This window comes from Arachis ipaensis, chromosome B7 (genome assembly GCF_059453495.1).
Source record: "Arachis ipaensis isolate K30076 ecotype BB chromosome B7, ASM5945349v1, whole genome shotgun sequence".
In the NCBI taxonomy this organism is placed as follows: domain Eukaryota; kingdom Viridiplantae; phylum Streptophyta; class Magnoliopsida; order Fabales; family Fabaceae; genus Arachis; species Arachis ipaensis.
In genome coordinates this window covers 891,925-903,132 of record NC_142442.1, presented here as the reverse complement: position 1 = coordinate 903,132, position 11,208 = coordinate 891,925, and the positions used below count along the sequence as shown (strand labels likewise).

Here is an 11,208-nt window from a genome sequence, read left to right as displayed (position 1 = left end):
TATAATGATAGATAGATCCTTAAAAATAAAAAAAATACTTAGATTTTATGTTCTTTTTAAATGTATCTTATATTATTCTCAGCCAATTTATTATTGCTTTTAAGTTGCAAGTATTTAGTTTCAAATTTTGTATAACTTGAACTTTATTATTAAATATAAAAAAAATTATAGTAATGTAAATTATTCCTTCATTTTTTAAATTTTTAACAATAGAATGATCTATGTTAACTAAATACTCCATTGCTGAGTGCTAACTTGCATATTTATTGGACTACCACACTGTTGTCAATGGTGTGTTTCTCATCTCCTCTTCCTCCTTTTTTTTCTCTTTTTTAGTGTTATCTTCCAAATAATGAACAATCCAAAAACACAAGCCTGTGAACCATATCTGATGGGCCTAAGTTCATATTTCAAGTGAACTCATCCAAAAACAAATCATAAAAAGACAAGAATCATGCCATGACAATGATAAAACATTAAGGTTGCATTTGGTCAAGGATAAGATAATGGGTGGAACTAACATTAATTAGTTAAACATAGTCATAGACAGACCAAGACTTGTCAAAGTCGTCGACTTAGGCTGCTTTTGTTTGTTTATTAACTGTAACTGACCTTGAGTGAGAATTTCTATGGCTGCTGCCTTGCATGTTGGAAGAGAAGTGATAGTTGTCAGCTCAAGCGTGTGTCTTCAAAGCGCATGCAGAAACCCAGGTTCTTATAACACAATTAGCTTTTTGTTCGGTTTTCTTTACCAACTTTACTGTTTTGTACTATGAAAATGGTATATCATTGGTTTATGCTTAAAATGTCCTTGGATTGAGTTTCTTAAGTAGAGTTTTTAATGCCTTTGACATTGCCATGTTGAAATCCATGGTAATTGTAAGAGAGCAAGAAATATTTGAGTTAAAAGGCTACCAAGTGAATATCAGTACTTAATAATGAGAATATTATTAATAATACAAGTCACTATTATAATTTATGAACCTTATGTAGACATATATAAGAGTGGACCAACTTGTAATTAATAGCTAACTACCTAACTAAACTAATTCATGACATCTCTAGTAATTAGTGTCATACTATTCCAAATATATCTGTGCACAGTGATATGGTTTTCATGAACATCGAAAAGCTTATTGCAAGGAAGTGATCAAAGACTGAGGATTACCATATTCTCTGATTGTTGCTTGAGATTGGAGCAACGGCAACACTGAACTACCTGGAAGTGTTAATTTTGTGTTGGAAAGTCAACTAAACAAGGTAGGTTTAACACAAACTAAGTTACTTCATGTTTCTTTAGCATATAGGGAGTTAAGACAGGGTGTGTTTTTGTATATAAACTAAAACCAGAATTCTTATGTAATGATCAAAGACTAGTTAATAAGGTGTAAAGACATATTTAGATCTTTATTTTCAAATATGTTAATAGAGCTTTCAAATGAAAAATAAAAATGTGAGAAGCTGAAGAAGCTGATGCTCTTTAGGGCATTGAGGAGTAATATTTGGGGGGTTGCACTTTAGCATACTAAGTTCTCAATATTTTTGATTTAACTGTTACACTGTGTCCCACTTGGTCAGATACCAATGAGGCATTAACCACTGGTCTTTTTAGAGGATGAATTTTTTATTTTGTAACATTAATCTCTATTTCTAGACACCGAGATGTAGTAGTAGTGATTGCTTGTTGGGTTAAGTTTCTTGTTGCCATAGGAAGTGTAACTCTTTGTTAAGAGGCTCAGGGCAGATTTGTCATTTGATGATGGCTCTGCCTACTTTGTAACTCTACTTCTGGCCACTATTTACTGGCAAAGAATTCATTCAATGAAATGAAGGCTGAAATCAAATTTAAATGCAGCTTCTTCAGAGGCAATGTTATTGAGGGGAAAAAATTGAGGAGGTAGAGAATTTCGGTGTTGTAACCCTCTTGACAGAACTGAAGGTGAATCCAATGGTCAAGTTATGAATTCTTTCGTCTAAAGTGTAAAAATTGGTAGTGAAAAATTAGAGGTAATGACTATTAAATTTGCAACTTTTATTAACTTAAGAATTTCATCATGTTATGTAATAGCATAGTTAAAATATATAATTCTCAAGCTAAATACTCCATGGCTGAGTGCTAACTTACATATTCATTGGACGGCCACAAATTAAGGCAACACTCTTGCTAATGGTGTCATTGGTGTGTTTCTCATCCCCCTCTTTTTTTTTTTTTTTTCTTTTTGGTGTTATCTTTCAGATAGTAAACAATCCAAAAGTGCTTATTTTGTGTTTGGATTTTTAGTTCTAAAAGTGATTATTTTATAAAAATATGATAAAAAGTAGTAATATTATGAGAAAAGTTTGGATTTTTAGTTCTAAAAGTGCTTATTTTATAAAAATATGATAAAAAGTAGTAATATTATGAAAAAAAGTTATTTTTTTAACTTCTCTATAAGCTCCTAAATAACTTCTTAGAAAACCGCAATTTAGTTTTGAAAATTGTACGAGACGTTAATATTATTACTTTTCATAAGTCAAAAGCTCAAAAAAATTACTTTTGAAGCTTCCCAAACGAGCCCTAATAGCAACTTATAAATAAATTATTTTGTGTTTAGATTTTTAGTTATAAAAGTATTTATTTTAAAGTTTTAGCGTTTGGATAAATAACTCAAAAAATACAAATTTTTTTTTACACAAGAAAATGAAAATTAAAATAACGATCATAATTGAATGTTTACATAACCTAATCACTAAGATCACAATCGTTTAGGCAATTGATTCTTTATTTGCTCTCTTATTAGTTCCATTTTTTAGACAATTGGTTCTTACCACGTAATATCATTAAAAATTGGTTCTTCTACTTCACCTTCACCATAACGGTGTTCTTGTATGTGGTGAATAGTAATAAAATTTTAATTTACAATAATCTTGATGACAATGCCAAAGAAATTATTGTGTAGTTAGTGTTTGCTATTTTATTGTGTATGATATGGTAGGTGAACATAAAAAATAAATATAAAATGTGTGTCAATGTATATTTTGTTGTTTTTTTTTATTTTTTTTTACTCCTATTAGCCTCCTTCTTTATTAGGGTCAAGAACTTGTTATAACAAACTATAAAAATAATAAGCTATATAAAAATAAAATCACATGTGAAAATAATAAAATTAAAACTGAGATTTCATACCACACACAATTAAATACAAATTTAATAATAAAAATAGAGTGGTAAAATGATAAAAAAAAAAATAACTAGAAGAAAGATATATAGTAGGTGGTTTGTTTTAAAATGGTCGTTGAGGGTCAATACTACAGCAGATGAATCATTACGTTGAAAATGGTGGTGAAAGGACAGTATTTCTAAGAGATGAAACCTTATGTGAAAATGGTGGTAGAGGACTAGTATTTCCAACAGAAACAGAAAATATTTTCAAAGAGCCAAGAATAAAAGTAGATTTTTTTTTGTTTTGAAGTCAATTTTTTTAGGAAAGTGATAGAATGACTTATCGAATATTTTTACTTCTTCAAAAAACCGTGAATGAACTTTTCGAGAAATTAATTAAAAGTTTTTTTTTTTAAATGATGCCAAACACGCGTATTATTAACTATAACTGACCTTGAGTGAGAATTTCTATGGTTGCTGCCTTGCATGTTGGAAGATAAGTTAAAAGGCTACCAAGTGATACAATTTTAATGCCTTTGACATTGCCATGTTGAAATCCGTGGTAATTGTAAGAGAGCAAGAAATACTTGAGTTAAAAGGCTACCAAGTGAATATCAGTACTTAATAATGAGAAGATTATTAATAATACAAGTCATTGTTATGATTTATGAACCATATATAAGAGTGGACCAACTTGTAATTAATAGATAGCTAACTACCTAACTAACTAATTCATGACATCTCTAATAATTAGTGTCATAGTATTCCAAATATTCTATGCACAGTGATATGGTTTTCATGAACATCGAAGCTTATTGCAAGGAAGTGATCAAAGACTGAGGATTACCATATTCTCTGATTGTTGCTTGAGATTGGAGCAACGGGAACACTGAACTACTTGGAAGTGTTAATTTTGTGTTGGAAAGTCAACTAAACAAGGTAGGTTTAACACAAACTAAGTTACTTCATGTTTTTTTAGCATATAGGGAGCTAAGACAGGGTGTGTTTTTGTATATAAACTAAAACCAGAATTCTTATGTAATGATCAAAGACTAGTTAATAAGGTGTAAAGACATATTTAGATCTTTTTTTTTGGTGACTATATTTAGATCTTTATTTTCAAATATGTTAATAGAGCTTTCAAATGAAAAATAAAAATGTGAGAAGCTGAATCCACTTCTGCTAATGTGTATTTTTGAGGAAAACAAAAAATGATCTTTTCTAGCACATCAGTCACTTTCCAATATTGTGTGTAGTTGCTACATCACATGACAAGTTCATCTCTTGTGCTCAAGTCAGGTTGCATTTAGCTGAGTCTTGATGGATTGCTTTATTGGTTTTGCCTCTTCCATTGCAAGAGATTTGGCATGTGGTGCAGTTGATGAATTGCGCTATCCCTGTTGCTTCAACAATTTTGTCGACGACATAGAACGAAAGGAAGACGTATTGATAAGAACAAGGAATGGTGTAAAAAACCGTGTTAAACATGCAAAGAAACAAGCAATAAAGAATACTGAAGTTTTTGATGCATGGTTAGAGGGATCCAGCCCTCTCAAAAACAATGTAGAGGATCTGCTCAAAAAAGCAAGAACAAACAAGAGCTGTTGTTTTGGACTTTGTCCAAATTGGATTTGGAGATACCATCTTGCCAAGAAATTATCAAAGGAAAAACAGGAAATTGAAAAGTGTATTGAAGAAGGTAAAGAGTATATGCAATTTGAACGTGTAGCTTCGCTGCCGCCCACTCTATATCTCTCTGCAGCAAAACGTTTGAAATTTGATAGTATGCAATATCCTTATGAGCAACTTATGGAAGCACTTAAAGATGACAAGGTTACTACTATTGGATTGTATGGCATGGGAGGTTGTGGTAAAACCACCATGGCATTGGAACTTATGAGGACTGCAGAAACTGAGCATCTTTTTGATAAGGTGCTTTTTGTGCCTGTGTCAAGTAAGGTCGAAGTTCGAAAAATCCAAGATAAGATTGCTAGTATGCTACAGTTTGAGTTTCCAGAAGATGGAGATAGGGAGAGAGCCCAACGTTTGAGCCAGAGACTAACTCTTGATGATGAGAGTACCCTTGTGATCTTGGATGATGTGTGGCAATTGCTTGATTTTGGTGAAATAGGAATACCTTCGGGTGAGGATCATGGAAACTGCAAGGTTCTGATCACCACGCGTTCCGGAACAGTATGTGGTTTGATGGATTGCCAAAGAATAATTCACTTAGCAACTTTAACTGATGAAGAAGCATGGTTTCTTTTTCAAAAGCAAGCAAACATATCTCTAGACATGGATAATAATCTAAAGCAATTGGGAAGACTGATATCAGATGAATGTAAAGGGTTACCTGTTGCTATTGCTGCCATGGCAGGGACTTTGAAAGGCAAGGCCGAAGATGATTGGAGGGTCGCATTAGACAGACTAAGAAGATCAATTCCAGTGAATATCGAAAAAGGTTTGCAAAATCCTTACAATTGCCTGCGAGTAAGCTATAATAATTTGGACACTGAAGAAGCCAAGTCACTTTTCTTCTTGTGTTCTGTGTTCCCTGAAGATTTTAACATCCCAGTGGAAACTTTAATCAGAATTGCAATAGGGTTGGGCATAGTTGGAGAAGTTAGATCACTTGAAGGGGCAAGGAACGAAGTGAGTGCAGCGAAGAATATGCTAATAAGTTCTTGTTTGTTGTCATTGTCGCACGACAATGATGAGGGAGAATGTGTCAAAATGCATGATTTAGTTCGCAATATAGCCCTCTGGATTGCAAAGGAAGAGAATAAGGTGGTGAAGTGTGCCTTGGAAAAGGATGTGACTTTTGAATCCAATTCCATAAAATATTTGTGGTGTAAGGAAGTTCCAATTGATTTGGATTGTTCTAGTATTGAATTTCTCTGCATAAAAACAGATCTGCACATTTCAGATGAAATTTTTGAAAGATTGGAAAGCCTCAAAGTTTTGTCTCTTTGCTGGGAAGGTACTCACCGAAGAGCGCTATCAATCGCCTCGTTCAAATCGCTGTTGAACCTTCGCTGTCTGTTCTTAGAATGGTGGGAATTAGGTGATATCTCATCTATAGGCTGCATGAAGAAACTTGAAAGTCTTACGTTGTGTCTTTGTTCATTCTTTGAATTACCTGATGTTGTAACTACACAATTGACAAACTTGAGATTGCTACATTTGTCAAAGTGTGACATTGAAACTGATCCTTTAGGAGTGATTGGAAGACAACAACTGTTGGAAGAACTGTACTTCTATGATTATGAATGGGGTTTTGATATTGGAGAACATGCAGAGTTCTTAAAAAAATTTAGTGTCCCTCAAGCATTGCGGAGGTATCAGATAAAGTTAGGACCTGAATTCGAAGATTATGAGAAAGAAATTCTCAGTGGTCATAGAACTTTAGTTCTTAGTTATTTTGATACATCAAATGCAGCAGTTGTGGATTTGGCCAAAAAAGCAGATGTTCTGCTCCTAGCAAATATAAAAGCAGGTGGGAAAAACATCATCCCTGACATATTTCAAATAGAAAGTGGAGGAGCTATGAATTACAGGTGGACTGAGCTTTGGTTACGTGATTCTGAGACGATAGAGTGTTTGGTAGATACTCGCAGCCATTATAAACAAGTAGGAGCTCTTTTTTCCGAGTTGCGCAAACTGGCAATCGAACGTATGGAGCACTTAGCAGCATTATACCATGGTATGCCTCTGGTTGGCCTTTTCAAGAACTTAGAGCAACTATATATCTACAAATGTCCAGTTTTAGCATGTCTCTTCGTTCGTGCGGTTGCTCGAAATTTGATACAGCTGGAAAAACTAGAGATAGTGTCTTGTGATGGACTGAAGTACATAATGGCAGATGAAGACACAGAGGTTAAGGAGATTAACAGAGAAGATGACATTTTGGTGTTCTCAAAATTGAAGCAGCTTCGAATCAATGGGTGTTCAATGCTGGAATATACAATTCCAGTTGCCTTTGCTCAAAGCCTTGTACAGTTGGAGTCTCTGGAAATTTCCAGATGTGGTGAGTTGAAACAAGTGTTTGGACAAAGCATGCACCAAGGTCACAATCAAAGTGAACCTGATATTGAGCTTCTTGCTCTTGAAAAGCTTCAACTTACTTCCAACTCGAATATGGTTAGCATTTTCCCCCAACATTGTTCTGCAACATTGCCATCTCTGTATGAGTTTTATCTGTGGGATTGTCCAAAGTTTGATATAGCTGTCAATTCATCCAAGGCTAATCGTTGGAAGGTAGGATTAACATGTCATTAAGAGTAATCTGCCATTACCTGTGAATTTATTAATTCATTTCTTTTCCTTGTTAGTTATACTTTTTCTTTTTCGCGCTTTCACATTTATATCTCATGATTATAGGACGTTAGGATCATTGAGAAGGAGTTCCTGACTTCAAAATCTCTAGTGATAAACAACTCCAACATGGAAAGTATTTTTAACCTTGATCGGGTGGATACGCATGGACAACCAATCAGCTTGAGTTTGCAACACCTACGAGTGCTTTATCTATGTCGAATGAAGTATATCTGTGTTGGTCTGGAAAACTCCTTTGCCTTTCAACATCTCAAGAAATTAGAAATATATGGATGTGAAAAGGTTGAGGTAATCTTTCCTGTTTCTGCTCTGCGATACCTACCCGAATTGGAGCGACTAGAGATAACAGAATGCCAAGCCTTAAAGCAAATCATTGAAGAGGATGTGGAGAGTAAAAGGTGGTCGAATCGTTTTCATCCGCAGCCATGCTTCCCGAAACTAGCTGCACTTTTTGTCAACAATTGTCACAACTTAAAACGTCTGTTTTGTGTGTCTGCATCAAATGATCTTCCCAATCTAAAGTTGCTCATCATATGGGGTGCCAGTGAGCTAGAAGCACTGATCAGTGACAAGAACGGAAAGGCGAAAATTGAGCTACCAAAGCTTAAGCTTGCAGTGCTAACCTATCTATCCAGTCTTTGCCAAGAGATTGAATTGCCCAGTCTAATGCTTCGTGTTGTCCATGATTGTCCAAAACTCTCTTTGACTTCATCATTTCCTACGCTTGAGGAGTTTGAAGGAAAACTTTCTGAATTGAACAAAGGTAAGTATTCTTCTCCAATACCATACTTTGTTATGCATTTTTTTGCCACCAAGAGGTTCATTATCTGATAGAGCCCTGATATAATTTCTTTTTGGAAGATTTGGAAATTGATGAGTTTTATAGGTGGAAGTTAGTCAAGATGGTAGGTGAAATTATTAAATCAGATAGCAGAGTTGAGGATCCTACTAAGGAAGTCACTACATACTTTCCAGTTGGCGCGGAAGATGAAACCAGAAGCACTATGGAAATTCATCAGGTATACAATGAAACACAACCTTGTAAGTGAATAATTGGTGTAGAATGATATGAAGAAACATTGAACATATTATTTTAATGTAAATTGTGATGCTAACTGTAACTGACCTTGTTTCGTATATTTGCGTTGCGTTTGTTTTGGTTTTGAATAGAGTATTAGGAGAGACATTGGAGAAGGAGCTACTTCACATAATGACAAGACAGTAACCCTCTCAAATCATTCACAATCAGCTAGATCAAAGTCAGACCAGTTAGTTAATTCTCGGCATAAATCATATTCACATGTAAGTTCATTTTATGCAATTTTGATGTTGAATATTCTTGTTCAACTTGTTTCGATTTATTATTTATCAAATTTTTAGTGAATATATTGTTGCAATAATACGAAAGTTGCTTCCTAGCAAATTGATGAGACTAACGCTGATGCTTTTTTCTGTTACTCTTTTCTTCTTATTCTTCACAGCCAACAAATAAAAATAATGAGCATCGTCCTGTAATTGTTAGAGACTCCGAGTATGATGTTCCCATCAGTTTAGTCCAAATAGGGGAGGATGACAACAATGACCGAAAAATTGCACCTTCTGTTTCTGTTCTCGCAGAAAAACATCCTGTAACCGATGATAATTTGGTGGAGAAGGTCGTTGCCGATGTAGAAGAATCTCTAAAGATGCCTCTGAAGGACATAGCTAGTTCTGAGGCTAACTGTCTTCGCCTTCTAACTGCTCTTAAATTCTTGTCTCACCTTCCTCTAGAAGATGAGACTCTATCAAGTGGACTTAAAGCAGTCATAGACTCCTTACACCAAGAATTTCCAAGCATTCTATGGTCCTTTAAACAAGCCTTTGCTGCCACGCATAGATTTGCAGTGCTTGAAGAAAAGAAGAGATGCATTATGGAAGAGCCGAGTTATCAAAACGAGAAAGCCTATGAGATGGAAGAAACTGTGAAGGAAGGAATCATAAGGCTGGGGAAAGAAATAGAAGACTGTGAAGCTGAACTGTCATCTCTTGAAGAGGAAAAGAAGCAATGCATTTTCGAAAGTACAAGGGTGAAAAAGGAATCTGAGAGTGTGAGGAGAGACATTCCCCAAATGGTGGAATATCAAAGAAAAGCTAAGCAGCAATTATTTGAGATCAATTATAAATGGTCAGCTTTGTGTAGTCAATTTCAGCTTAACCACATGGTTGCCAGAAGACCCTCTTAAGGATTCTTCATGATCGTTTATTTCTGCTTTTATTTTCTTTGTGAATTTTCCAAATGTATATTCCTCCTTTATTACTGTACTTAGTATCTATTTTTTTTTATAACTACTGATTTGGTGTAATGCTTGTTGTTTGAAGTCAAGTACACTTCCCAATGGTTTGAATAATCCAAAACTTTCACTTGTAATGGTCTTCCACTTCCTGTTAAAAATGAATGTCTTCTTTTTCAAGAAGAAACACTTGCATAGTGCCAGAAATTTTGTTGCTTCTAACACAGTTAATAATGTCTTTGTATGCATAATAACTCCATTACAGCACCACGATTAATTGCAGAAATTAAACTCAAGAACCGGTTCACAAAGGATAGAACCAATACAGCAAATGCTTAGAAAATTTTTTAGTAGTGAAGTTCATTAGCAGCAAAGACTTTCTTTTGTCAGCCAGCAACTTCAAAGATATGATTTTGCAAATTTTAGCCATTATTTTGCTCATCAAATTTAAGCAAACAATAGTGCTTGCTTAAGGTATGTTTCTCTAGTTAAGCTTTCCACTAACTTTGTATGCACCTATATAAACCAATAGCACTCATGATTCATGAAACACTTAGAACTTGTTTCAAATCTCTAGAAAGCCTACAATGATCTGAACAAAAATGTTTGCAAAGAAAATACAATAACTTGCAACCTTTATGTTGAAACATTCATACACTATTGTTCTTCCTCCTAAGAAGAGAAGAAAGACTAACTTGGAGAGGGCTTTTGCTTTGAAGGAAGAGTTGATGGTGTTGGCTTAGTAGCAGCAGCAGGATCTATAAACCAAGTAGTGTATAGGAACTGCTTGTGTGCACCAACATGGTTACAAAGAAGACGAAGCTTCTGCCTCTCCCTCATCCATCTCAGCATTATCTTCATGTGATTCTTGCTCGTTAAATCTTTCAAGCCTACTTCCTGATAACACGAATATGCATTCATTCATATATATAAAATAATCACTACTCACATCAATAACAAGGATTATTGGAATGGTTAGTTAGTTAGTTAGTTAGTTACAGTTAGTTACCTTGACACGCTCCCAGGTGTTGGAAACAGTGATTGGACCATGCTCCTTGACGATATCGTAGAGGATGGCGGTGATGGTGTTCCTCTGCTCCGGCGGTGTCTTCATCGCTATAGGTCCCATCTTCGGCTTCGATTTCTTAGCTAAGAATCTCACCGCCGTCCCAAACATTTTATTCTTCTTCTTCTTCTTCTCAAATTGATTCTACCACACTGTCACTATCACCAACATTTATATAATTATATCTAAATACTGAATTTGATAACATTTTTCTAATCTCATCGGAAATGAGCTTACCTGTGTTCAGTGTTGTGCTGTTTTTTCTTCTTCTTCTTCTTCTTCTTCTTCTTCTCTGGACTCTCGACTGTGGAGGGTTCCGGAAGAGTAAGATGGCTAGCTCCACGGTTTAATATTGGGCCTAGTGGGCTAATACATAACCCCCTAAGACTGGGTAA

The 11,208-nt window shown here is 34.9% G+C and overlaps 2 protein-coding genes across 10 annotated transcripts; one reads left to right on the top strand and one right to left on the bottom strand.

Moving 5' to 3' along the window:
• Positions 1-484: 484 nt before the first annotated feature.
• Positions 485-9,889, top strand: LOC107609331 (disease resistance protein At4g27190-like). 8 transcript variants are annotated; one of them, XM_088493042.1, is made up of 8 exons: positions 485-711; positions 1,105-2,007; positions 3,928-4,081; positions 4,442-7,399; positions 7,523-8,240; positions 8,339-8,496; positions 8,648-8,779; positions 8,959-9,889. In XM_088493042.1, the coding sequence occupies exons 4-8, from the start codon at positions 4,463-4,465 to the stop codon at positions 9,697-9,699; spliced, it is 4,686 nt and encodes a 1,561-aa protein (XP_088349168.1). In that variant the 5' UTR covers positions 485-711; positions 1,105-2,007; positions 3,928-4,081; positions 4,442-4,462; the 3' UTR covers positions 9,700-9,889. The 8 variants fall into 8 exon arrangements, with proteins under 8 accessions (XP_088349168.1, XP_088349170.1, XP_088349172.1 ...); XM_088493044.1 differs by having other exon boundaries at positions 485-1,260; positions 1,856-2,007; XM_088493046.1 differs by lacking the exon at positions 1,105-2,007.
• A 374-nt stretch (positions 9,890-10,263) lies between these two features.
• On the bottom strand, positions 10,264-11,144 carry LOC107608014 (thiamine-phosphate synthase). 2 transcript variants are annotated; one of them, XM_016309907.3, is made up of 3 exons: positions 11,051-11,144; positions 10,757-10,971; positions 10,264-10,644 (listed from the first exon to the last, which is right to left on the bottom strand). In XM_016309907.3, the coding sequence occupies exons 2-3, from the start codon at positions 10,922-10,924 to the stop codon at positions 10,438-10,440; spliced, it is 375 nt and encodes a 124-aa protein (XP_016165393.1). In that variant the 5' UTR covers positions 10,925-10,971; positions 11,051-11,144; the 3' UTR covers positions 10,264-10,437. The 2 variants fall into 2 exon arrangements, with proteins under 2 accessions (XP_016165393.1, XP_016165394.1); XM_016309908.3 differs by having other exon boundaries at positions 10,757-10,965; positions 11,051-11,125.
• Between the last annotated feature and the right edge of the window lie 64 nt (positions 11,145-11,208).

What these genes read in the sequence shown, in the direction of transcription:
- LOC107609331 (XM_088493047.1), top strand. Translation starts at nt 4,463, where the DNA reads ATGGATTGCTTTATTGGTTTTGCCTCTTCCATTGCAAGAGATTTGGCA. An exon ending in CCAAGGCTAATCGTTGGAAG is followed by an intron (nt 7,400 to 7,522) that starts GTAGGATTAACA and finishes TCATGATTATAG; the next exon opens with GACGTTAGGATCATTGAGAA. An exon ending in ACTTTCTGAATTGAACAAAG is followed by an intron (nt 8,241 to 8,338) that starts GTAAGTATTCTT and finishes TCTTTTTGGAAG; the next exon opens with ATTTGGAAATTGATGAGTTT.
- LOC107608014 (XM_016309907.3), bottom strand. Translation starts at nt 10,924, where the DNA reads ATGTTTGGGACGGCGGTGAGATTCTTAGCTAAGAAATCGAAGCCGAAG. An exon ending in ACACCTGGGAGCGTGTCAAG is followed by an intron (nt 10,645 to 10,756) that starts GTAACTAACTGT and finishes TCGTGTTATCAG; the next exon opens with GAAGTAGGCTTGAAAGATTT.